Source organism: Gopherus evgoodei, chromosome 2 (assembly GCF_007399415.2).
Source record: "Gopherus evgoodei ecotype Sinaloan lineage chromosome 2, rGopEvg1_v1.p, whole genome shotgun sequence".
Taxonomy (NCBI): domain Eukaryota; kingdom Metazoa; phylum Chordata; order Testudines; family Testudinidae; genus Gopherus; species Gopherus evgoodei.
The window spans coordinates 256,366,317-256,394,054 of record NC_044323.1 but is presented as its reverse complement, the minus strand read 5'-3'; the positions used below and the strand labels follow the sequence as shown (position 1 = coordinate 256,394,054).

General features: G+C 42.1%; 1 protein-coding gene across 2 annotated transcripts; it reads right to left on the bottom strand.

Annotated features, from left to right (window-relative positions):
- Nucleotides 1–5,109: 5,109 nt before the first annotated feature.
- ERICH5 (glutamate rich 5) lies at nucleotides 5,110–26,456 on the bottom strand. Of its 2 annotated transcripts, XM_030549589.1 has the most exons (5): nucleotides 26,304–26,456; nucleotides 13,608–14,066; nucleotides 11,056–11,173; nucleotides 10,557–10,643; nucleotides 5,110–5,912 (listed from the first exon to the last, which is right to left on the bottom strand). In XM_030549589.1, the coding sequence occupies exons 1-4, from the start codon at nucleotides 26,392–26,394 to the stop codon at nucleotides 10,589–10,591; spliced, it is 723 nt and encodes a 240-aa protein (XP_030405449.1). In that variant the 5' UTR covers nucleotides 26,395–26,456; the 3' UTR covers nucleotides 5,110–5,912; nucleotides 10,557–10,588. The 2 variants fall into 2 exon arrangements, with proteins under 2 accessions (XP_030405449.1, XP_030405450.1); XM_030549590.1 differs by lacking the exon at nucleotides 10,557–10,643.
- Nucleotides 26,457–27,738: the final 1,282 nt, after the last annotated feature.

Genomic DNA, 27,738 nt, shown 5'->3' with positions numbered 1-27,738 from the left:
AAACTGAGGGTTCAGATCCCAAAGTGGGTCGCAATCCTGTTTTAATGGGGTTACCAGGGCTAACAGACTTGCTGGAACCCGGAGCCAAAGCCTCAATGCCATGGCCTGAGGCCCAAGTCTTAGGGCTTCAGCCCTGGATGGCTCTAGCTTTTTTGCCGCCCCAAGCACGGCAGTCAGGCAGCCTTCGGCGGCAAACCTGCGGGAGGTCTGCTGGTCCCACAGCTTCAGCGTACCCGCCGCCAAATTGTCGCCAAATCCATGGGACCGGTGGACCTCCCACAGGCGCGCCACCGAAGGCTACCTGCCCGCCGCCCTCGCAGGTACCAGCAGGGCACCCCCTGCAGCTAGGCGCACTCTGCAGCTTGCCGCCCCAGGTAAGCGCTTGGAGCGTTGGTGCCTGGAGCCACCACTGGAGGCAGGGGTCAGGCTTTGGCTTCAGCCCTGGGCAGCAGGGCTCAGGTTACAGGCTCCCTTCCTGGGGCTGAAGCTTTCAGGCTTTGGCTTTGCGCCCCCCTGCCCAGGGCAGTGAAGCTTAGGCTTGGGTGGGCTCAGGCTTTAGTCCCCACTCCAGGGGTTGTATAGTAATTTTTGTTAGAAAGGGGTTGTGGTACAATGAAGTTTGAGAACACCTTAGAGCACCTCGCCCTTCTTGATATCAACAGCAACTACCATATTTATTTGAAAAGACATTATATGAAATATCTGAATCTGGCTAAGTAGACTGTAAAATAGTTCTGTAAGCAAAGGACATTATCATTGTGTTCCTAAGACGGTATGTGCATGCGCACACATAGTGGATAAGGTCCAAACTTAACAATAAAGGACACCCAGGAAGAGGCTAAATGAACATTCTTCCAACCAGATCTTGCTCATGAACGTGGCTATTCCTAAGGTTACCTTAAAGTCCCTGACCCTCATTCCCTCTGGCATGAAGTGATACACAAACCCTTGGTTGGCGTGAATATGACTCATTAGATCCATCTGTCAGCATGAGTCAATTTTATGCCAGGTCCTAGGACCTGACACTAACTCTTTCTACAAATGTTTCTGAAAATGGCTTTTCAGACTGAAATAGACAAAAAAGTTAAAAATCTCCTTTAAGGTGCACAGGCATAACTCCGTAGGAAGGCCTTGTAAACATATCACACCAGCAAATATGAACGTTAACCTTTAACATGGTGTAATTACTATTTGATCCAAGAACCAATATCTGTCCTCAGCAACCCCCTTGATTTCACTGTGATTACAGAGGTATATGTCAGGCCATAATTTGGCCCTCTGGGCCTTAGCTGTGCATAGATGCTTGTAAGGTAACAGTGTATACTTTGGTATCTTACAGAATATTGGCATTACTAGGACTAGAATGTTAGTGCTGGTCTTATTTCTGGAGGTAGTGATAGAGTAATTTGGACAGTAAAAATAGTTTTTGTGGTAGTTTATTGTTTTCCACATACAATCAGAAAAGTTCTTCAGAAGGGATGGGATGAAGTAACATGTATGCTAACTGTAATCATGAAGTACACAAGGAAGTGATTGTTTGAGGAAGGCAAGTATTGCTGAGACACTGGCAGGCTCAGACACCTTTTTCTTCCAATTAAAAACTGCTAAATGATTTCAAAGAAGTTGTGTGGTATGACATATATGGATGTTTTCACTTGTTTTTTTGAAGAGATCACAGATATGCAGTTAGTGCCATGGTAATGAGATTGCACAATCTATAGGTTATCTTAATTCTTTATAAAGTTACATTTAAAAAGCTAATGAAGCTCCGCTGCTGCTGCTGCTATTTCTGGTCTTGTTGATTGGAATGCCTACAGTTAATTACTATTAGTATATTTAAACCCTTTAATATGTTTAATATTTCAGTGCCAATATTGGAACTGTACATCAGAAAAAAACAACGAGGGGCACTTGCTTTTATTTGATTTTAGTCCAATATTAGAGAACTAGTAAAAAGGCCCCAGCAACATTGAACCACAGAAATTTTAAAGAAAAAAAAAAAGACATGCATTTTACCTGTGATTTGTAAAAGCTGCAGCATTTTTAAAACAGCAGCATATTCAGTAGAAAATTTAACTGATTACATTTGTTTCATTTATGAAATTGCAAAGAACATAGAACCCCATAAAATAACTGTGACTTGATACAACATGTAGGCTGCAGATAAGGATAACAGGTACTTCCAACCTAAAATTGCTGTTGTTTCCTATCTTAATCAAAACAGTTAACTTCAATCGTCTGAACAGGACATTAAGAAATAGAAGACTGTAAGAAATAACACAGCAAACATGACCAATATTAGCTGAAGTGAAAAATTAAAAGGCAATGGATATAAATCTAAATATTTAACACAAACCAAAGCCAGCTGGAGTCAGATGTGCACACACAGTGCAGACTTTGTCTCCAAGTATTTTATAAATTGTGTTTATCTTTAACACATGTGAAGACCTCCTAAATGAGCCAATAAGTGCTCATCCATTCTGAAAAACCTCACTTTTCCTCCCCGACTGCAGTCCTTTGATTTCTTATGCCAAAGAGTTTAGCCCACACAGTCCCAGCAATAATCAGTAGTGCCTTTCTTCCTGTTCAGTATTAGGACAGATTTATCCTCTATCACATCCAGGAAATCAGCTGTTTCAAGTCTTGTTTCCACAGGAAGTTTATGTTAAAAGACTTCATTGTTCATTGTCAGCTTCAGGAGCTATTTAGCATGTTGTAAACCAAGTAAGAATCCACACTAATTTTTTTTTTTTAAAGATAACACTTATCAGGAAAATGTGGCTAGAATGTTATAATTATTTTATTTTATAATTATTTTAGAAACTATACAGTGTCTAAATGTAATCTTATTAATAATTTGTATCCATCTGAGTTTTAGTAATTGCAAAGTTTCTTTTTGTAGTTCCTTAGTTGTGCCAGGACTGATACTATGAGCATAAAATATATAATAAAATATAAAATATTTTAAATGCTTTCTTCCACTGCAATAGTTACCAAGGGTATGTCTACACTACGGAATTATTCCGATTTCACAGAAACCGGTTTTGTAAAACAGATTGTGTAAAGTCGAGTGCACGCGGCCACACCATGCACATTAATTTGGTGGTGTGCGTCCATGTACCAAGGCTAGCATTGATTTCCGGAGCGTTGCACTGTGGGTAGCTATCCCATAGTTCCCACAGTCTCCCCCGCCCATTGGAATTCTGGGTTGAGATCAGAATGCATGATGGAGCAAAAACAGTGTCACGGGTGATTCTGGGTAAATGTCGTCACTCAATCCTTCCTCCGTGAAAGCAACGGCAGACAATCATTTCGCGCCCTTTTTCTCTGGATTGCCCTGGCAGACGCCATAGCATGGTAACCATGGAGGCTGTTCAACATTTTTTCATTGTCACCGTATGTGTACTGGATGCTGCTGATAGACGCGGGACTGCAGTGCTACACAGCAGCATTCATTTGCCTTTGCAAGGTAGCAGAGATGGTTACCAGCCCTATTGCACCATCTGCTGTTTTGGAAATTGGTGATGACAGCTACCAGTCATATTGTACCATCTGCTCCTGTCATGGGTGCTCCTGGCTGGCCTCGCTGAGTTCGGCCGGGGGTGCATGGACAAAAATCGGAATGACTTCCCAGGTCATTCCCTTCTTTATATTTTGTCTAAAAATAGAGTCAGTCCTGCCTAGAATATGGGGCAAGTCTACTAGAGAACCAGAGAGCACAGTAGCTCCGGGTCAGAGCCCCAGGTATCCCGCAGAAATGATGAGCTGCATGCTATTCTAGGGGGTGCCCCTGCAACAACTCCACCCATTGCTTCCCTCCTCCCACACCCCTCCTGGGCTACTGTGGCAGTTATCCCCCCACTTATGTGATGAAGTAATAAAGAATGCAGGAATAAGAAACACTGACTTTTTAGTGAGATAAAACGAGGGGGAGGCAGCCTCCAGCTGCTATGATATTCCAGGCAGGACATCTCCATTATTCATTAAAAGGTGGGGAGAGAGGAGCACAGCCTCCTGCTGCTCTGATAGTCCAGAATCTCCATTCGACATGAAAGTAGGGGAGAGGAACTCAGCCTCCAGCAGCTATGATGAGGACGGTTACCAGCCCTATTGCACCATCTGCCAGGACTGAATCTCCAGGACACAAAGCTTAAAGAAGGGAATGACTGGGAGTCATTCCCATTTTTGCCCAGGCGCCTCCGGCCGACCTCACCGAGGCCAGCCAGGAGCACTCACAGGATGATGACGAGGACGGCTATCAGTCATATTGTACCATACCATCTGCCACCGGGGAGGGGAGGGGAGGGGAGAGGATGCTGCTGTTTAGCGCTGCAGCATCCTGTCTACCAGCAGCATCCAGTAGACATACAGTGACATTGAAAAGAGGTGAGAAATGATTTTTTTCCCTTTTCTTTGGGGCAGGAGGCGAGGGAGGGTAAATTGATGACATATTTCCTGAACCACTGGCGACAATGTTTTTGACCGTTTAGGCATTGGGAGCTCAGCCAAGAATGCAAATGCTTTTCGGAGACTGCAGGAACTGTGGGATAGCTCGAGTCTTCAGTCCCCCGCTCTCCCTCCATGAGCGTCCATTTGATTCTTTGGCTTTCCATTACACTTATCACACAGCACTGTGTTGAGTCCCTGCTGTGGCCTCTGTCTATCATAGCCTGGAGATTTTTTCAAATGCTTTGGCATTTCGTCTTCTGGAACGGAGCTCTGATAGAACAGATTTGTCTCCCCATACAGCGATCAGATCCAGTATCTCCCGTACGGTCCATGCTGGAGCTCTTTTTGGATTTGGGACTGCATGGCCACCCGTACTGATCAGTGCTCCACGCTGGGCAAACAGGAAATGAAATTCAAAAGTTTGCGGGACTTTTCCTGTCTACCTGGCCAGTGCATCCGAGTTCAAATCGCTTTCCAGAGCGGTCACAATGGTGCACTGTGGGATACCGCCCAGAGGCCAGTACTGTCGAATTGCGCCCACACTAACCCTAATCCGACGTGGCAATACCGATTTCAGCGCTATTCCCCTTGGGGAGGAGTACAGAAATCAGTTTTAAGAGCCCTTTATATCGATATAAATGGCTTCGTTGTGTGGACGGGTGCAGGGTTAAATCGGTTTAACGCTGCTAAATTTGGTATAAACGCGTAGTGTAGACCAGGCCCAAGTGTATGTGCTACTGCTCTCCTATCGGTAACCTTTTTTTTTTTTAAGTCATCAAAAGACATTTGTCATCATACAGTGTCACACCCTATGTATTCTTTATCTTCTTGAAAAACTGATTGTTGCATCTAGCCAGGTCCTGTTAAATGGTGCTCTCAGGTCTTAATCCTGTATATATCTATGCACTTGAGCAACTTGATAAACATGGGTATTCCATGCACTCATTGAAATTATTCACCTGTGTAAGGTTTGGGATCAGGACTGGACCTATGTTTCTGACCTCAGCCTAGCACTAACATTGAAACAACATGCAGTACTGTATCTTTTGCATCCTGTATAATGCTAGTTGGTACCAATTATAAGTGTCCCTCAGATGGATTTTAAGTTACTCATTTTAACCTGGAAAACTCTTAAATGAAAATTGAGCAGTTAGACTGTTTTATATGACAATTCTTTCCACTCTATTAACAGCGTATAAAAGGCACTCTGTGGCAGATAGGTAAAAAGTTCATATATTTCAATTACTTGTTGAAGTCTTGGCAACTTGACTTCAGGAAAAATACTTAGATTTTTTCTGGTGCCATTTGTTAATGCTTGTAGCGAAGTCCATAAAAGCTTTTTAAAATCCTCATATTTTCCCCCAAAAGCCATTAGATTAAAGAATGTTCATTTGAGCAGCTGACAGGACCAAGAAGAGGAAGTCCATATAGACCTGACTCTCATTCCTCGTTATTCATTGCCTCTGAAATAGATATATAAAAAAAAAGTTAACTTGTGGTGCACTGAATATTAAGATATATATTAAAGGGAGACTGTCATCTTGAGAGCCCCTTTAAATAATACGTCCTGAATAGTTTACCCCCCTGCTAGTATATTTGGAAGGATCTTTTGGGAAGGCCTGAGAAAGCCACTATCCATCCTCAGCAATCCCTACCTCCTTCATCCCCGCTCCTCTTTGTGCATGTACCTACTGTGATGTTGCACTGCATATGTTCTATGGAAATATGCTTATAGGTGTGAATATGATGTAACAAATGTGCTTTATGCAAAAGGTCTCTTGTAAGGTATGATCATAAATCTTATAATCTACTGAATACATTCCTCCTATTTGTATGTATGTATCATTCCTGTAACTGAAGCTAGAAATATGAAGTATAACTTTGAGGTCCTATTGTAATTAGGCAAAGTGTGGGCCATTAATGGTGGTTTGGAAGCTTGATGGGTCCCATTGACTAGGACAAATGCTTGTAAATGGTCTGTTTACTTGCAAACCTTCGTGGGTGCGTGCAGGTCAACCCTCGAATAATGGAGCTGGAGTCTCACAGGAAATGTGAATATGTCACCTGATACTGGAATCCATCTGAAACCTGGTGCTTTTCCCAGTTAGAAGGAGGGGTGGGGACCCAGAGAGACAAAAGATTCCCACCTTGTGCCAAAGATATAAAAGGGGGTGGAACAGAACAAAGGGGGTGCCCAATCATGAGAACACCCCTGCATTCCACCTAAGATGTCTGCTTAAACTAACAAGGACTGGGCCCAGACTAGGAAGGAGTCTAGTCTGTGAAAGAAGCTTATTGGAACATCTCCGAGGGTGAGATTTTACCTTTCATCAGTTTCTTAATGTATTAGGCTTAGACTTGCATGTTTTTGCTTTATTTTGCTTGGTAACTTACTTTGTTCCGTCTGTTATTACTTTAATCCTATTTTTCATACTTAATAAAATCACTTTTATTAATTAAGCCAGAGTAAGTGATTAATACCTGAGGGAGCAAACAGCTGTGCATATCTCTCTATCAGTGTTATAGTTTATGTTTATGAGTTTAACCTGTATAAGCTTTATACAGAGCAAAACGGATTTATTTGGGGTTTGGATCCCATTGGGAACTGGTTGTCTGGGTGCTGGAGATAGGTGACCTGCTGAGCAATTTTTGCTTGAAGTTTGAAGCTTTGGGGGCATGGACCAGACCTGGATCTGAGTTGCAGCAGGCTAGCGTGTCTGGCTCAACAAGGCAGGGTTCTGAAGATCACTGTGTGAAATAGACTATGTAGATGACCATAAACAAATCAGTGACACTGGTCACACATAAATGAGCAGCTCGAGGGGAGTCCGTATGGGTACACTGTTGTGTACTGCACCAACCACAATCTGAGCTTACTATTTTAGATCTCAGAAAAAATTATCCCTGTCTTTCCAAAAAACAATGTATTTTTAAAGACATAACTATCCATGAAGATGCTGTCATATATTGGGCCTTCATGTTGCTAATGCCTCTGAGACAATGGCATTGGTCATGTACATTGGTTGCTAGTCAGGCCAGAGAACTGAAGGCAATTATCAAAAATTATCAGAGGAACATAGGAATTCACATGCTGCATCAGACTCAAGGGTCATCTAGTCCAGTATCGTGTCTCTGACATTGGCTTATTATAGCCATATAAATGTCTAATCTCTTTTTGAATCTTGCCAAATTCTTGGTCTCAATGACTTTCCTTGTGGCAGTGAGTTCCACAGTTTAATTACACATTGTACGACAAAGTATTTCCTTTTACAAGTTTTGAATTTCCCACTTTTTAATTTAATGGATTATTCCCTTGTTTTTGTGTTATGAGAGAGGGAAAACAGACGTTCTCACTCTACCTTTCCTAGATCATTCATTATTTTATAAACTTTCATCACGTCCCCTCTTATTCATATCCTAAAGGTAACAATCCCTCCTTTTTAAACTCTTCATATGAGATTTTTCAATCGCTTGATCATTCTTATCACCCTTCTCTGAATCCCCTCTGATTCTGCAATATCCGTGTTGAAATGAGGTGACCAGTGTCACACACAGTATTCCAGATAAAGCCACACCATGCACTGATTCATGTAACAGCTTTATATTCTTTGTACTATTCATCATCACATTCCTTATGCATCCTAACATATTGTTTGCTTTTTTGACCGTAGCTGCACATTGAGCAGAGGTCTTAATTGAACTGTCGTCCATGAAAATGAGGCTTTGCAAAAGCTAAGTAGTATGCTGAAACGCATAGCATGAAAGGCAACTTCTAGTCACTTTGTCCAAAAACTTATCCTGAGAGATGAAATATTTGAAGTAGAAAACATTTCTGGATCTTCACAAGCAAAGCTGTCATTGAACACAGATGCCATATTCACCAGACTACAGCAGTCACTACACATATGGTTTCAATGTTTTGGTTCTACACAGTGGCCTAGCTATTAAAAAAATAATGAATTGGCATATTATGGCATTGTACAAACTGACAATGTACTAGATCACATTACACAGATGTGAAGAGGAAGTCGCCTCTATAGTAGTATTTAAATATCAAATCTGCAACAAATGGCAATGTTTAAGCATATTTACCAAACTTCTTAGCCACTATGCTACATGCCTTTCAGGATTTATCGCTCTTGGCGAAAAGCTATTCTCATTATCTTGTAACACTGCAGTGTACAAAATGGTCACAGTGAACTAAACTGAAGCAAATCTACGCACATACATGGTTAAACCATGATCCAGAACTTGCTGCAGTTGTGAGTGAGATCTTATTCAGCCCATGGAGGTTACTCTCTATTGGCTTGAAGGGGAACCAGTAATCAACACATTCCTGGACATTATCAGAATAAGTGTTCAACAGCACCAGCAGGTAGCAATACGGGAGGATGGGACCAGTGCTATTCTGCATGACCAGATCTAGATTTTAAGACAGATTGACATTAACCAGATTATTATTTAAAGGTGCTATAATTTTCATGTGAATTTAAAATAAATTATTACATGGTCTCAGTTCTGTTTAGTGACACTCAGACAGGCTAAAACAAAGAGAATTAAAAGGAGAAGCCCTGGCACAATAGTCCAAACCAAGACATGCAGAATGAGAGAAATACCTCTGGAAAAATCACAGCAGCAACAATATTACATTTTTAATCTAATTGAGAGAATGAGACCATAGTTCAAATTCAGGCAATCCTGTTTTCTTATCAGACAGCCAGATTTAAAGTCTTAACTATATGCAGACAAGTAAACAGAATTGTTTTCGTCTTCTGTGCCTGGAGGACCACGTGGCTTTAGCTTTATGGGAAAGACTAGGCTGTGCTAGTATTTGCACTTGGAATCTGAAGAAGCTAGGAACCTTGAAAATACAGGTTTTCTGCTCAGAGAAAGGATGGTTCAGTGGTTAGGGTGCTAACCTAGGAAGCAGGAGATTCGAGTCCAACTTCCTACTGTACCTCTAGTATGTGACCTTGGACAAGCCACTTAGTCTCTCTGTGCTTCAGTTCCTCATCTGTAAAACAGAGAGAATGGTATTTCCCTGCCTCATGAGGCTATTGCAAGGAGAGTGTGAGATGTTCAGGTAATACAGTGCTGGGGGCACACAAGTAGCTTAAATTGATATTGTTTGTACACAAGAGGAAGCTACCCCTCCCAAACTATCCAGTACTCATTCTTTATTCTGGACATACCCACAATTTGAGTTTCTCTAAAATATCTTACAGCCGAACAGTCAAAGACCTCATAATAAAGGCTTCAAGAATCACCCTCTTTAAAATAAGAGTAATCTATTGTCTAGTGTGCATACGGCCATTTCTTTTCCACAGTAGTACAGACAGACTGAACTATGCAGCGAAATACAGACAACACCCCAAGGCATGCAGAAAAGTAGCAATAGCTCACTTTTAATTGACCATAAGTTCTTTATACTGTGGTGCTAACTATAAAAAACAGCTACTGGAATTTCTTATTTTATTTCACTGTTATACAGAATGGGGGCATAAGATAATGATAACTATACTCCTGAGTCCTCTGGCTCCTTTTGATCATATAGATTTCCGTTTTTAGAGAAATTCACTATCATATTCAAAAGGTCTTAGGGTTTGATCCATCAGCTCTTAAACAAGTAGTTCTTAGTCATGTGAGTAGCCTAATCAGAATGATTAGGACTACTCATTTGACCAATAGCTATTTGTGGGAGTAAGAGTTTGCAGGAACAGGTCCTAAGAGCCAGATTTTTAAAGGTATTTAAGCACCTAAAGATACAGACAGGCATGTAGTGGGATTTTCAAAAATCAATGGCAGTTAGGCACCTAAGTTCTTTTAAAAATCCCATGAGAAGCCTGTGTCTTTAGGAAGCTAAATACATCTAAAAATCTGGCCCTAAGTGACTGGCTTCCATTAAAGTTAATATGGGACCCTCTGTTTAACAGCAAGGGGGAGGAAACACTCCCCATGAAGTGCCTGTGCGATGATGGAAATTAAAGAGGTCTGATTTGAGTGTAAAGTTAAATTCTTCTGGAGTGATGTTCTTATCCCCCTACATCTATTATTTTTCATTTATTTGTTTTTAAACATTCTCTCATCAGCTCATGCTTTCTACTTACCCACATGATTGCACTGACTCTGGAATTTGCACTTATCCTAGTGTTATGTTGCTGAATTCAACTGCTAGTAACAAAAAGCAGGAGGATCTAAAATGAAGGATCATCATGGAAAGGAGATCTCAGAGTTGTGATAATAAAATATTCATAAGAACAAGTCTCGCAAATAGTAACTATGGGATTCATGCTCTTAATGAAACATCTAGTTTTCCAGGCCTGTGCATTAGAGAAAGTCTACCATTTTTGCCAAACAGCGAATGATTTACTGGTTATAGGAACGTTATATAAATGAGATCTGATAGAACGCACAACTTACACTTGATTGCTACCACAAAAAAGGAGACATCTTTAAAGATAAATATGCCTCCTGTGTTAAAATCAGAAGGCAGCAGCTGCAAATTGAGAATGCAATGATAATGAAAGATATGTTCATTAACATTGTACACCTTTTCTGTCTCTTAAATGATAATATACATGGTCCTTCACTTCTCTGTCAACATACCTATCTGTTGCTGCTGTAGCATCCACAGCTTCTCCTGTTTCTTCTTCTTCTTTTGTTTCAGTCCCCTCACTTACTAGCTCAGTGTGCTTCTCAGTTTCCTCTTTTTCTCCCGTCTTACCTGGAAACAGTAATCATGGATATCAAATTAGGATACCCTTAACCAGTATTAATTGCCCCCAGCTCTTTTCTGCATGGCTGATCTGGTTTTGTCAGCCCTGCAAGAGCTTTTATCAGACACAGAAATACGTCAACAACTGAATGAATCAATAGATAAGAGACATTCAAATGCAACTTACAATTGTGGAGGTACATGCATGTTTCATGTCCATAAAATGCTCCTGCTTCACTTTTATTCAGAGCACTCTGACCTGAGGCTTGATTTCATATTTAAACTGGTTTTGTTTTCTTATGTAACTATGATTTTTACTGTAAACTTTTAATATAGATATTGTTATCAAGATCATAAATATATAAACTTAAGTCAACAACACAAATAGAAAAAAGTGGTAGCGTGCAGTTCTGGTTGAAATATAAAACTAATTATTTGCCTCACTGTCATCCCTCTTAGTAGTATTAGTGAATTAAGAAAATAAAAAAACCATGCTGTAAATAAATAGAGGAGCCCAATCATCACAAAATACATGGAAAGAATCCTCCTCCCTGTGCATGTGCGAGCACACACACAAATTAACAGTATGTGGAAGAGCACCATTTTGAGACAGACATCAGCAAAACTGTACACAGAGTTCGTCCAAAAAGGAATCCTGCTTTGAGATGAAGCGGAACAACAGTGACTAGATGGTCAGAATAACCTCCATATCTGTCCTTCAAACAAACAATCAGTTTTTTTTAATTGCAAAAATGTCTCAATATAGAGTCCATGCTACATGGATTACTAGATGGTGTTCTGCTTCCAATAGAATGCCAGTAAGCTAATAAGGGCCAGTTAAAGGAATAATCAAGTAATCAATCTAACCAAGTCAGCCATATAGCTTTTATGTAACATAAGTATTTTATTCTAGTAATTTAACACATGTGGAGATAAATTACCATCTCATGAAGAAACAGATTCCAAAATCTCTTAAACAAGAATACGTAAGAGTGGAGAAAGCAGCATCTGTACCTCAGATATTTCTATGTGAGGTGTAAGGTTCACAATATAGATTCAGGAGAGTCAACACATTTATGGGTGGTGATGCTACATAGCCAAGTGACTGCACGTGTCATTAAGTTCCGCTTCAAGAAGTGACCTTTCCGCCTCTTCAGTAGGAATGTGCAGTGGGAGAGGCTGTTGGTGGCACGCTCTCCTACAGAGAACATGCCTTATGTGCCACCCATTTGTGCTCCCCCAGGGAATGCCTCTCCCTGAGGCATCCAATTATTTAATGAGTAATTGCCACTTATTATTAGACACCTGACCCCTAACTTAAGCTACTCTGCCAGTGAGAAACCCAATCCATGCATGCGATACTCTGCCCTCATGTGTAAACACTCTCTTGAATCTCTGACTCACTGAGAAGCCTTCTCCTGAGATAACTTACTCCACCCTGCAGTCTCCCCTTCTTGAGGTCCCCAGGCCCTCAAGGCATATTCCACCTTTGTGAGGCACTGCAAATACTCTCTGTTAGGCACCCACACTCCTTGATATGATTTTTCTCCCCAGATATCTACTTTTCCTCTTCTTTGAGAAACCCTACCCCATGCTCCTCCTTTTCTTACACTCATATCTCTTGTGCTTTTCCACTTCTCTAGCAGCTAGCCCGGTAAAATGGCTCTTCTGCGCATTCCCACCCTCCCAGCCATAGCTTGTCTTGGTTTTTTTGAATTGGTAGAACATCACCACAATAGAAAGCAGAACTCTGTATTATAAAGCCAAATGTATCCCTGGTGTAACTCCAATAGAATTAGACCAGAGAGAAATATGCCCCACAGTATAATAACTGAGAGCATAGCAAAGACTACTTCTGCTTCTCTCTCTCTCTCAAAGAGACCCATTGACTCCCTGCAAGGTAAAAGGACTTTCTATGCAGTTAGCTTGATGCCTATGTTACTTACACTTCTAGAACAACTGCATCCAGCACTCTATAGGTGCTTTACAAATAAACTATATGTGGAACTATCCTTTCTATAGCTTGCTGAGATCCCACTCCCCCCACAAGGATAACACTACAATAGTATTTACATCAGCTATGTAGTGAAATGGATAATATGGCATTTGTGGATATTGAGCAATAATACTTTACAAAGAAACAACCCACAGCACTTAAATGAGGAGTCTAAGGGATATTTTATCTAACCAAAAAAACACAGAGTATGAAATGAAGTAGCACAGTCAACAGCTGAGAGGCTTTATTACAGTTACTACAATTTTGACTTCTGTGCATGAGGCTTTCCCAGCCACATTCTTTCATATAATACAGTGTAAGAACTCTGTGGACTAAATTCTGCCCTCACACACTCATGTGCAGCGTTGACTGTAGTCAATGGGACTTGTACACAAGTCTCTAAAGGCAGAATTTGGCCTCCTGAATCTGCAAAAGCACAAATATTACCCTCAATGAGTTGGTCCTCTTCGTTACTTTGTACTTTCCTGACTATTTCTGTTACAGGGCTGACACTTCCCTCTGCAAGTTCAGCAGGCGGCAGTATCCCAGTGCCCTCTGCCGGTTCGGCAGGCGGTGGTATCCCAGTGCCCTCTGCCGGTCCCACAGGTGGCGGTATCCCAGTGCCCTTTGCTGGTCCCGCAGGTGGCGGTATCCCAATGTGTTCTGCTGGTGGTCCAGTGCTCCCCAGGCGTTCTGCAGCCAGCGGTCGAGTGCCCTCCAGATCCACTCTTTTATAGTTAGAATTAACACATTCTGCTGCTGCTGGAATCAAAACTTCTGGCTCCTCTGCTGGAAGATTCTCACTAGGTTTTGTCTCCTCAGGTGTGAGATCCACCTCCTCCATGTGATCTAACTTTGTCTGGTCAGGTATGGTTTCATTTTCCTCTGTGGTTGGAAAGTTTTCATCTGAAGTAGGTTTATTTATTGTAATTAAAAAGAAAAAGAGAAAATATAACATTAATGAACAAGTGTTTAAAATAGGATAGCACTTGTGCAATTATGTCACAACTAGAGCTTAGTGAAGTGCTTTTGGTGAATAGTAAATTCGCTGAAAAATGCATTTTTCAGGGCACCAAAACTGTCTGCTACATATGCTAAATATCTGTATGCCCCTTCATGCTTTGACTTGTAATCTCTAAAGTTTTACATTGTTTTGATTTTGAGTGCAATTACGTAAAAGAAAAAAATAATTCCACATTTGTAAATTGCACTTACACAATAAAAAGATTGCACTTGTATGAGGTGAACTGAAAAATACTGTTTTTTCTATTTTTTTTTACAGTGCAAATATTTGTAACAAAAATAATATTAAATGAGCACTGTACACTTTGTATTCCGTGTTATAACTGAAATCAATATATTTGAAAATGTAAAAAAACCCAAAAATATTTATAATAAATTTGGTATTCTACTATTTATAATAAATTTGGTATTCTACTATTGTTTAACAGTGCAATTAAAACTGATTAATTGAGATTATTTTTTATAATTTTGTGATTAACTGTGATTTTTAAAAATAATTTGACAGCCCTAAAAATATATATTTTGAAAAATTAAAAGTGTTTTTTGTCTTAGTCATTTTGAAAAATAATGTTTGGACTCTTCATATCAAAAATGTATTTTTATTTTGATATTTAGCTAAATTTAAAAACAAAAGAGTGAAAAACACCCAAAAAACCCTGGAAACAAATAATTTTGGTTTAAACAAAATATTTTATTTGACCCTAAATTATTTTTTTCAGTTCTCTCATTTGCCTTGAACAAAATCAGGTGTTTTTTTTTTAAATTTCAGCTTAACCCCGAACCAAAAAATTATATATATAAAAAAAATTCACTCAGCTCTAGTTACAACCTGTAAGACAGTTTGCAGTTGTGTATAAAACTTATTCTTTAAATAGATCTGTCATTCCTATGAGTAAAGCATATTGAATATGTAAGTTTTGTTTGAGCCAGGCCCACATGATCAGATACTGACTAAGGAAACAATAATTTCTACAGCATAAATATGCATGCAGCAAGTGTACTGAGGGTTAAATCCTACCCTTGGATACACATAGGATTGCCAGACGTCCAGTTTGAGTCAAAAAGGGACCCTGGCGGCTCCGGTCAGCACAGCCAGCAGCACAACGGGGCTAAGGCAGGCACCCTGCTGGCCCTGGCTCCACACGACTAGTGGAAGCAGCTGGCATGTCCAGCTCCAAGGTGCAGGGTGGCCACAGGGACACTGTGTGCTGCCCCGCCCCACGTGCCAGGTCCATAGATCCCACTGGTAAGGAACCGTGGCCAACAGGAGCTGCAGGAGTGGCGCCTGCGGGCAGCATGAAGAGCCCCCTGGCCCCTCTGCCTAAGGAATCGAACATGCCGACTGCTTCTGGGAGCCGCCTCAGGTAAGTGCCACCCAGAGTGCACATCCAGAACCCATTCCTGCATCCCACCCCCGTGCCCCAGCCTTGAGTCCCTTCCCACACCCAAACTCCCTCCAGAGCCCACACCCTCTCCTGCACCCCAACCCCCCCACCCCAGCGCCCCTCCCATACCGAAACTCTCTCCCAGAACCTGCACTGCTTCCTACATGCCAACCCCATGCCCGAGCGCTGAGCCCCTTCCCACACTCTGAACCCCTCAGCCCCAGCCCAGAGCCTCCTCCTGCACCCCAAACCCCTCATCCTTGGCCCCCCCAGAGCACTCACCCCCTCCCACACCCAACCCGTTGCCCCAACCCCTTCCCGCATCGGGGTGTGAGCTCCCTCTTGCACTCCAAACCTGTCATTTCTGGTCCCACCGCAGAGCCCTCACCCCTGCTCACATCCCAACACCCTGCCCCAGCCCAGTTAAAGTGAGTGATGGTGGAGAGCCAGCGATGGAGTTAGCTGATGGCAGGGCCTCAGTGAAGAGGTGGGGCAGGGCAAGGGTGTTCGGTTTCGACAACCCTAGATGCACATGGGTGGCTTCTAATGGTGCTTACAAATGGGGTGCCATGTCTTTCACTTGAAAATGCAAACCACTGACCTAGATTTTCCTGTTCAATAGAATCAGCAGCCATTAGTAGATTCTCCCCTTTATGCAGCCACACAGCTCATGTGAACGATAGCAGCGCTAATATGCACACTAGACATATTAAGGAGAGAACTATATCCCAAAGCATGATGGGACACCTGCCTAAATGCTACCATCCAATCACTGCTAACCTCAATGAAGATCAGGGCACGGACAGCATACAGTACTTCACACACGTGACAAGAAAAAGCATTTTAACTTCTTAAAATACACAACATGTTTAACACTGAACTAGTGTACATATTACTCTCTCTTATATCATAGGCTATACCAGGGGTCGGCAACCGATGGCACGCGGCTGCCTGCTGGGACTCCGCGTGTCATTAAAAATCCTGCCGACGCGGCAAGCCGCAGGGTCCGCGGTCCCACGCCGGAGCGCTGGCCTAGCGCAGCAAGTCGCCGGCCACTCCCCCGCCTTCCCCCCGAGCCCTGCAGCCGCCCGCGCAGCGTTCTGAGGGGCTGAGAGCGGCGGCGGCAGGGCTCCGGATGAGTAAGGGGGCCGGCTGGGGGTTGGCTAAGGGGTGGGGGCAGTCAAAGGACAGGGAGCAGGATGGGGGGTTGGTTAGGGGTGGGAGTCTCTGGAGGGGGCAGTCAGGGAGCAGGGGGGGTTGGATGGGGCATATGAGCCCCGGGGGGTGGATAGGGGTCTGAACAGTCAGGGGACAGGGAGCAAAGAGAGTCCTGGGGAAGCAGTTAGGGTGGGGGGGTCTCTGGAGTGGGTGGTCAGGGGACAAGGAGCTGGGGGAGTTGGATGAGTCAGGAGTTCTGGGGGGACTGCCAGGAGGTCGGAGTGTGGAGAGGGGTTGGGGCAGGCAGGGAGCGGGGTTGTATGGGTTCAGAGTTCTGGGGGTCGTGTCGGGGTGGGGAGCAGTTAGATAGGCATTGGAGTCCAAGGGGTCTGTCTGGGTGTGAGGGTGTGGATAAGGGTTGGGGCAGTCAGGGGACAGGTGGGGGTAGGGTCCTGGGGGGGGCAGTCAGGGGATAAGGGGCAGGGAGGCTTAGATAGGGGGTGGGGTCCCAGGAGGGGGTAGTTGGGACAAGGAGTGGGGGGGGGGTTGGGGGTTCTGGGGGGGGGCAGTCACCTAGCCCTCTGCCCTGAACCCTGATCTTCCCCTCCACACACAGCCCTCTGCCCTGAGCCCTGCACCCGCACACACCCCCAGGCCCCTGCCCTGAGCCCTATACCACCCAGCCCTCTGTTGACTCCTTGACCCACCCATGACCCCAGCCCTGACTGGCAACCCCACACATACCCAGCCCCCCTACCCTGACACCTGCACCCCCTCACATGCCCTCAGCCCTCTGCCCTGAGTCTTGCACCCTCCACATCCCCAGCCCCCTCCCCACATCCCAGGCACCTTGCACATCCCCACCCACACCCTGAGCAGCAAATGGGAGCCCCTTCACCCTCACTCACATTCCCACCTGCACCCCTCACACTACATGGGAGCTGCCCTGATAAATGCCCCCACACCCAAACCTCCTGTCCCAGCCCTGAGCCCCCTCCTTCATTTTAGCTCCTGGCCAGACCCTTCACTCCCAGCCCTGTGCTCGGTCCACTCCAACTCTCAGCTCAGTGCAGAGAGAGGAAGAGAATGGGCCGGAACCAGGGAGAAGGTAAGTACCCATGTATGTGGGCAGGGCCGGGACCCCAGACCGGCACTGGGCTGAGCAGGTCCGGCAGCCGGGATCCCGAGGATGGAACCCCTGAGCAGCAGTGAGCTGAGCTGCTCAGCCCACTGCCTATCTGGGGTCCTGGCCACCAGCCCCACACAGCCCGCTGCCACTCTGGGGTTCTGGCTGCCAGACCCTTCCCAGCTGGGGTCCCGGCTGCAGGCCCCACTCAGCCCACTGCCGGCCTAGGTGGACAGAACCCCAGACCAGCAGCGGGCTGAGTGGGTTGGTGGCGTAAGATCAACATTTTAATTTAATTTTAAATGAAGCTTCTTACACATTTTGAAAATCTTGTTTATTTTACAATACAACACTAGTTTAGTTATATAACATATAGACTTGTAGAGAGAGACCTAAAAAACATTAAAATGTATGACCGGCACGCAAAACCTTAAATTAGAGTGAATAAATGAAGACTCGGCACACCACTTCTGAAAGGTTGCCGACTCCTGGACTATACATTCAAATGTACTTCTCTACTAATATGGAAGGAATATTTGAAATACTATAAACATAAACTAAACAGTTCTGGCTCCTTCATTGTGATTGGATTACAGGATAAATAAAGCTATGGGTCTGCTAGCCAGATGAAGTTTAGGAAAAGAAAACAGAACAAAATTGTTTTTATGCATCATTTCTATAGGCATTTTATCATAAAGTTGAAAAAGTCATAGAATGAGCCGTCAAATTAATACCAATTTACCAGGCTGATTTAATCATCATCTGATTAAATTTGCCAAGACATTGAATTTAACTATCTCACAAAATATATTAGGATGAAAGAACCCTTAGGGAGTTCATGGAGGAAATGCGTTAATATAGTAATTGCAAGATTCTGACAAATTGCATTTTCTGGTGAAATGATGATTGTGGTGACGAGAACTGTCAACAGAATTAAGGAATATTTTAAACAGGTAGGGGAATGGCTGAAGAATGTAATAAATCTTGTTTTTAATTAGATTATTTGAGTCTGGTTGCTTTTAAGATAAATTCATTGTGGTAATTCCTTGAAGGGAAAAACAACTTTCTGTGAGAGGCACTCAGGGAGAAAACAGTACTTCCCCTGGGGCACTCAGGTGAGGCAGTCTCCTAAGAAGTGTCAAATGCATTCGGGTTGAAGTGAGTAGGAGTACAAGGAAAGACAACTGAGGTAGATGAGTGGCATGAATTGAGGCTCAAAAGTGACAACATACATGGAAAAAACCTGCTAAACACTGGTCTCTCTCATTTGCATAGGAAACTATAATCTGAACCAAGGCACTGGGCTACCAATAATGAATTATTCTTTCTTTATATGCTAGGTGGATCTTGGCAAGGTTTGTAATCACAAAGTAAGATTGCAGGTCTTAGCTAAATTTATTGAAAGGGTTAATGAAGAGTTATTACCATTGATTACATTATGATTTTTACTTATATTGCATTGGGTTTATTATGATTTATGTAAGTTAATATTTCAGTAATTGATAATATTATAAAATACATATTACTGTACAGTTGGGCTTTATAATGGAATAGCAAAGAAAGTTTTCTGCTTTATCTTCTCACTGGAAAAATCTTCACAGTAATAAATAAATAATAATTTGGGAATTTAAAAAAGTGTGATTGTGAATTAAAAGAAAAACTGCAAATATTTTAAACAGTATTGTACATGATAAAGAAATAGATATATACATAAAGCCACAACAGTTTCATGTTTTCATGCATACGAGCATTGTCAAGATGCACAGTAGTTTGCAAAGTAATTCAAGGTATAGTGGGAAGAGGGACATGAAATGAGGGGTTTTAAGTATCTGATTACAAAGAACTATAACAAGCCAAATTCAAGAAGGCGGCACACACAGATTTCTTAAAGGGTTGGGTTTTTCCAGGAGAAGGGGTACTTTCTGGTCATGGCCCGTATTTTCAAAAGCAAGTGCAATTAATGATTTTCCCATGCCCCAGTTTTTGTGTGTTCAACTTGAGACAGCTTAAAGGGGTGTGGTTTTCAAAAAGGGAGTGATCATCACTTTCTGTAAATAAGGCCTTTTAAAAGATGTCCCAGGTTGGACACCAAAGATGGAGGCATCCAAAATCAGTAGGCTCTTTTGAAAATTTGTATCTTCGGAGTCTGATCCTGCAAACACTAACACATGAGTTAACATGTTACTTGTGTGAGTAAAATTACTGGCGTGTGTTTACAGAATTGAACCCTTAGTTACATTACACATCAACATAAAATTAGTTTTGACTTTCAAATAGGTAAAAGATTACAGTAGGTTACAGAATAAAATCCTCATGCTAGAACTGGGTGTACTTGACATTTTACACTTACCAAGACACTGTCAGTTCCACTTACTGCAGAACCAAAACCTAGGTTTTATAATATCAAGGTTTTCAAAATCTAACATCAACAGAAATATTTCTAGATTTTAAATATTTCAATAGAAACAATTTTTAAAAAATTCCTAATCCTTCCCTGCAAATATTGCAGAAACTTGTTGTTTTAATAGTACCATAAAGTGAAAATAAATGAAAACTGACTAGAAAAAAATTAGAGTAAGTAATCTAGTCTCATTGTCAAAGCATAATATAGTGCAAAAAGTGAATAAGCAAATAAAGTGAAAAATAGGTTAGATTTATCTACCACCTTTCCTCCAAGGATCTCAAAGCACTTTACAGACATGAATCCACATATTTATTAAGAGTAGTGATCCAGAACATGACCAGGAGATAGCTAAGGATACTCTACATTTTACCAGTGGAGAAGCTGAGGCACAGAGAAGCTAAGTGGCTTTACCAAGATCACACAAAGAATAAGTGACTGCATAAAGGAAAAAGATCCAAGCCTCAGTTCCAAGTCATCTGCTCCAGCCACTAACCCATGCTTCCTTCTAGTGGCAAGATAAGCACAGAGTCTCTGCGCACCAGGATGCAAACCGTATGCTGTAGGAGCCAATACAATTGCCCTCTGCTTGAACAACAGACCTTGCGCTAATCTACAGCCCTTTACTCAAATCCAGTTTGCACCTTTTCCTATCTAACTGACAACAGGTTTTATATAATATGTCCTACGCAAGTGTGGATTTTAAAATAGTATTATACCACGTAAGGTCCATCCTGCTGGAAATTCAGGGGGTATTCCCCTGCTTTCATTCAAAATAGGGTGGACTCTCTAAAATGGAACAAGTAGGGCCCCAATCATCAGCTTAATATATTCATTCCCCAGAAATATGAATATCTTGTGGCAATCAACACTCAAGAAGATTCCTTATAGTGATAATACATTAAACCTTTGAAAATATTTATTTTCATTGTTGGAAGAAGATAAAGTTGGAGCTAGAAATGGTAAAAAACATTTTTAGTTTAGACAGGCAATTCCCACAAACTTTATACCTCTTTAATAGAGCCATCTGTCAGCAGTTGTATGTTTGTGTTCATTTAGATACTTATTTCAGATACAGTGAAATAGCCGCAAACTTTTGCAATTACATTTCAGTTGAATGAAATAATTTATTTATGGAAAAACTTAACAGAAATCTTTTTGCAAATGTCTTTTTCCTATTAAATTAATTCATGAAGTAAATATCTTGCATCCTGACTGGTTGGTAAGAATTCCAGTGCAGAGTGTTTCAGCATATTTACACAAGTCCAAATTTATTAGCACCATAACATTAGTTTAAGGAGTTAATATGCTTTATAATATATGGTAACAAAACATCAACAACCCTCTAAATTGAATGACTGAAATAGCTCAGATTCAATAATTCCAGTCTCCTCTTTTCTGCTTGGAAACAGGATTTTCTTCTATAGAGACTCTAGAATCCAGCCAGCTGCAGAATGAAACTGACAAAGAATTTGACCTTAGAACATTGACAAAGTAGGCCAAAACAGCAGGAACAATATAAAATTATTTCATCAAAATTTTCAGTGGGCTCCATTGTACAAAGGTGTGCCAGGTCTGCATTATGCCACGTAGCACTCTCAGTAGTACTATTCCCTTACAAACCTGCTATTAACATTTTACAACAAACCAAACGTTCTAAAATATAACAGCAAAGAATTAACAGAAAGAAAATCTTTATTCTACAGCTAGTATTCCTCCAGTCAGGGGAATAACTGTATATAAGGTCCTTATAACAGCATCATGACTAGACCTACTAACACATAGTTAAAGAATGCAGGTAAGGATATCAATAAAATTAAGTGCAACAAGCAAGTTTTTACATTAACTATGTGGATATTTTATCCAACCCTATTAGTGTTAGAGTATGGCACTTATGCCAGAGGAGACTTATTAGGAGTCACAAGGCCCCATGAGAATGACTGGAAAAATTATACTCTCAGGCAGGCACACTCTCTCCCAAACCTATTCCATGGGCATAAGGGAATGCGTACATCTCCTCCCAGGAGCGCCACCAGCTTTTTTTCCACCCTAGGCAGCGGAAGGTCCCACCCCCGAAATGCCACCCTGACAGAGGAGGCGGAAGGTCCGACCACCACAGTCGCCGCCCCCCAAATGTTAGCGCTTTAGATGCCGCCTAGGTCACCTAATAGGTTGCGCCAGCCCTGTCAGTGGTGGGGAAATAGTTCTTTGGCCTGATGGCCCCATTTCCTGATTATATCTACCAGAGAGAGCATGGCTGGCTACCACAGCACTCACGTGACCACTGTGAAGAGACTCCTCCATCCTTCAGCTATATGCAGCGGTTCTGGGCACAGAAACCACTGGGCTCATAGCTGCATTTGAGTTCCACGCTGCATGTATGCCAAGGCCAGGATTTAGCACAAATGATTTTAAAATGTCTTTGAAATAACTTCTAAAATGAAATTATTAAAATTTTTATGAGCTAAGTTTATGGAGATGCAATGTGTTAAATCTAGGAATATTCTTTAAAGCACTAGCACTAGATACAAAGAAATGAGCCAATTCTGAAAACCCTTACTCGTGGGAGTGGCTCTTGCTCATGTACATAGTCCCAATGGCCGCAAATGGAAGTACTCAGAATAGTAGATAGCTGATATGAGTAAAGGTGGCAGGATCTGGCCCAGAAAACTAAATATATAAGAATAACCTAAAAGCTTCAAAAATTATTTGTTTTGAAAGAAAGCTTACATCTGAAATCTTTGAGAAATATTCAAAAATTAGCAGTTGAACTACAGAGAATGCAGATCGGGGCACACCTGCTCAGGGCTGCTCTAACTTAACCTGGCTGCAGGCTGAATACTTGCTCCAACAAGTCAAAACTGCACCAAGGGATTGGTGTGATACAAGATTTGTGCGCCACTGGATAATCACCTGCATGGGAGGCTGATCTTCCCCAAGTCAGATTCCACCAGCAGTGCAATTCCAAGGGCAGTACCATACTTGAGTGCCTTGTCCTAACATCTACAGGGTTAGCATTCAGGTTCTTTAAAAATGACAAGCATCCATTGGGATAAATAATACAGTGAAAAGATAAAGTAAGATTTTTATATTTTCTTTGCATGTAGTGGGAAAGATAGTCTTAAGCAGGCTGAGGAGCCAACCCTACAAAACTTTATTCATGTGGCTACTCCATGTTCACACAGTTAGTTCCTTAGGGCCTGATCCAGCTCAAATAAAGTCAGTGGGAGTTTTGTCACTGCCTTAAATGGGATAGGAATGGGCCCATCGATTTCATAAGGGTAAGGATTGCAGGATCAACTCCTAATATCAGACTATGTCCTGAAATTTAGTTTTATGCCAGCCTACCACTGGCTTCAAAAGATGTTATACAAAAGGACTGATAGGAGGATTTGTCTCTAATCTGGAAACAAATTATTTAATTAAGAAAACTGACACCTTATTATCACAGATAAATCATATTTGAAAAACTGCATTCAACTGAAGGCAAGGATAGTGACCCATGTACATCCATGGGCAGAATAATGCTCAAAAATCAGGTAAAAATTATTACTCAGAGTAAGTATTTTACTCAGTAATTCCTTAAAATACATGTAATGAAGCATATACACTCTACCCCGATATAACGCTGCCCTCAGGAGCCAAAAAATCTTACCACGTTATAGGTGAAACTGTGTTATATCGAACTTGCTTTGATCTGCTGGAGTGCACAGCCCTGCCCCCCCAGAGCACTGTTTTACTGTGTTATATCGGGTCGCATTATATCGAGGTAGAGGTGTATTTCAAGATGTCAAAATTGTCTCTACATTAGCTAATTAAAAAAATCTGAATGCTGTTATAGTCATTCACACTTTTATTGATTCTCTACTTTAGAAATCAGAAGAAAACAAAAGGAAAAAGTATGAATATTTATATAAACCATATATATACATCATCTTTTCAACACATAAAAAATATCAACAGTTTGTGTATTCATGGTGGGATTTTAAAAAGCACCAAGCCACTTAGGATCAAAAGTACCATTGAAAGTCAGAAAAGTACTCCTCATGAAATTAGTGGCCCATTTAAGTCAATGGCAAAACTCTCACTGACTTCATTCAAGCAGGATCAGGCCCACAAGAATTGTGTACGCACAGCATATCTGCATGAACGAAATTTTCCCACTGTGTGCAAAGGAAATATCAGAATCATTTCTTACTTCCACTTTTTCACTGTAATATTGGATTATTTGTTCTAATGGACACTTGTCATTTTTAAAGAACCTGAATGTTAAACCTGCAGATGTTAGCGCCCAGATTCTGCACTACAGTACAACCACTGGAATCGTACTGTCAGTGGAATCTGACACAGTGTGGATGAGCCCAGGGTATGGGTGATTCTCCAGTGGGACTGAGCTAGTGCAGGGGCTTCTTAGATAACACCACAGTCAAGGGGATTTGTACCTCTTTGAAACTTTTGAAAATCCAGTAATATTTATGCCTGATCCTGCAACCTTCAATCAAAGTTTAAAGTTCTAGTGACATCAGCAGATTGCAGGATTGGGTTCAGATTTTGATGCGACTCTGCTCTATTTTTGCCAGTAACTTCAGCTAGTGTACAATAAGGCCTGTTTTTATAAGACAAACTATGGTCAGACAACATTTATGAAAAAGCGAAACATAAGGTAGCATAAATATAAAATATCTGAATGATGAACAATGACAGGCATTAAGATCAGTAACAACTAAGCTGTTATAAAAGTAGTTTTTATAGTGAGACAATAATTTCATCATCTAAGGCAATAAATGGTTGTGTTTTGTCTAAAATAGTCAATATTTGTCATCTTCCAGAGTTGAGATATATACAAGCTGCTTTGTGACAGTTTTGTTTTCTTTCCAAAGTTGCTTACAAAATTCTACTGCCACTCTTAGTTGATGTGGAAGATGGCTGAAGCTGATATTTAATTTAAAAAGCTTATGCATTACAAAAAACATACTTACCACCCAATAATAGACAAAGAATTGTGTTTAGACTTGAGGGAGGTCAGGAAATTCTGCCATGAGAATGTAGACCCAGCTTTTGGGAAATAACTGCTGTGTTGGTTTACCAGCTGCTACAAAGTAACTTTATTATTGCTTTTCACAAATTTACAGGTAAGATTAGGTTAGGTTTTTGGTTTTGGGGGGTTGATTTTTTGTTTTATTTTATGTTAATTCTTTAATGGAGGTTGTTAAGATTTTATCTAATAACTCTTTTGGAGTCTTAACATTTCTAGCTATCCATAGAAAAGTGACTATTAAAAAAAAAGTTAATAGTTTTAGGCTAAGACTTTGTATACTAAGTTCCAGCACTTTTTATAACCAGTTTATAAATCTGTGAAAACAGCACTTGAAAACAGAAATCATGCTGACAAATTTCTAGGGTGGCCAACGCCTGTCCGAACGATTATTATAGGTGCGACCTTCACAGTAACTCTGGGAATGCAGGACAAATAGTATAATCATTTGATACAAATATGCTTTCTGGTTTAAAAAGAGGTCTTCATTTAAGTGCTGGATTTACTTTTTAACTTGAAAGTAGGTTCGCTTAGACTGATGTGTTCCTGCAATTCTCTCTTCCTTGTTTGTTGTCATCCTTTGATATGTTATGACTTATTTGGACCTCAATTTTAAAACACTTGTGTACATGACTTTATCCCCCTGAATATTCCCATCGAACTCAGCACAGCTACCCGAGTAAGAGAATTCACATGCATATTTACAGGACTGGGCTAGCTAAACTGCTCTTCTGGGCACTGACCATCAGCTTTTGATTTGTTCTGTAAATCCCTAAGCCCACCTTTGTAAAGTGCTTTGGGGGGCTGGGATAAGAGGTGCTAGCGAAGGACACGGTAGAATAAAATCCCACCAGCGATCAATAACAATAAATGACACTGGTTCCTAGAGAAGTTGACCCCCTTTAGGAAACGGGCAGCAGCGGAGCCCCGTGCAGGTTTCTGGGCTGCTCCTAGCCCGGCTTTGGAGACCAGAGCAGCTCCCGTCACACACCAGAAAGGGAAGAGCCCCGCTCACCACATTTCTGCAGCCCGTTGGTGTCGCTGGGTTTTGCAGCCGCCCGGTTGCTGTCCTGGGTCTGGGTTTGGGCGCTGCTAGAACAGCCCATTGCGCCTCGTGCCCAGCGCCCGGCGAGGCAAATGGGAGCCCTCGCGGCGGAGCCCACGGTGCGCAGAGGCGCCGCCAGAGGAACCCCCGCTGCAGCCGCAGCCCGGGCGTCCGAGCCCCGTCCCGGTCCTCGTCCCTCCTCGCGCGCCGCCCGCGTGTTTACAGCTCGCGGCCCGTTGCCATATGAACAGCGCAACCAGCAGCCGCTTCGTTTTCCCAGAGCCGGGGCTCGCAGCTGTGCAGAGCGCAGGCGGCTCCTGCTTGGAAATGGGAGGCACGTGGAGCGAGACGCTGATGTTCCCGCCTCCTTGGTCATCTCTGGGTCTGGGCAGCCTCCCTCCCATCCACAAGGGCTGGAACTAGGAGAGCCGCTGCACCCCTGGCTTGAGGCGCTTTCCATAAGGATTTAGTTTGGTTCAGTGGCTCTCAGCGCACCCCCACTATACAAATTCTTCCAGGACCAGCACCCTTCTCCCACCTCTGTTGTTGAACTACCCAGTGAGGCAGGAGTGAACAAGCGCATCTCTGATAGCAACAGGAAGGTAGGAGCTGGCACCTCCAGAAAAACAAAGTCCGTCTGAGACCCAGCTGCCCTCCCCCCGCCCTTCCTAGGGCGCTCACAATGGTGCAGCGTTAAACATAAAATAGCAACAGATCCAAGAGCTAGAACCAGAGTCTGGAAACCAGCCCCACCAACACTGGGCTAGAGCAGGAGGGAAACTACAAGGGAACCCCTTCTAGTTTCAGCATCAGAGCGGTGGGGAATGCAGAAAGTCAAAACTTGCACAGAGCAAGAATGTGAAGAGTAACGATTTTTTAATTGTTTCAGGTTTAATGATCTGATAAGGCCTCTGAGCAGTATTTACATACAAATAAAATGATGCACAAAATTTAATTTGGCTTTTGCAAATTTTTCATTAAAATCTTTATCAAAATATACCAACAGTAAGATGAAAACGTGTGAAATCTTGATTTAAGACAATTTATTCAAGTCTTTTCATTTGCCTCGTACAGATTTCATTATACTACCTGTGTATGTATTTTACAATATACCCTTAGAAGGCTGAGCCTTAAAACCATCCACTCACAGCAGTAGTCTTTACTCACCCAAATACTCCTATTCAAACCCCTTTTTGGAGGACTTTGTAGTCTAATGCAAAGTGCATCCCAAATCACTTACTTTTAAATTTACATACTGTATAATCATTGACAGATGGTCAGGGAGACAAGATATGCTTTACAATCAGCTGGAAAAGAGCTGGAGAGTAGATTAACTACACCAACAGAAATGTTGTTCCAGTTGGTTGAAGCTACAGATTAACACATTGATGAGTGTCATATAATA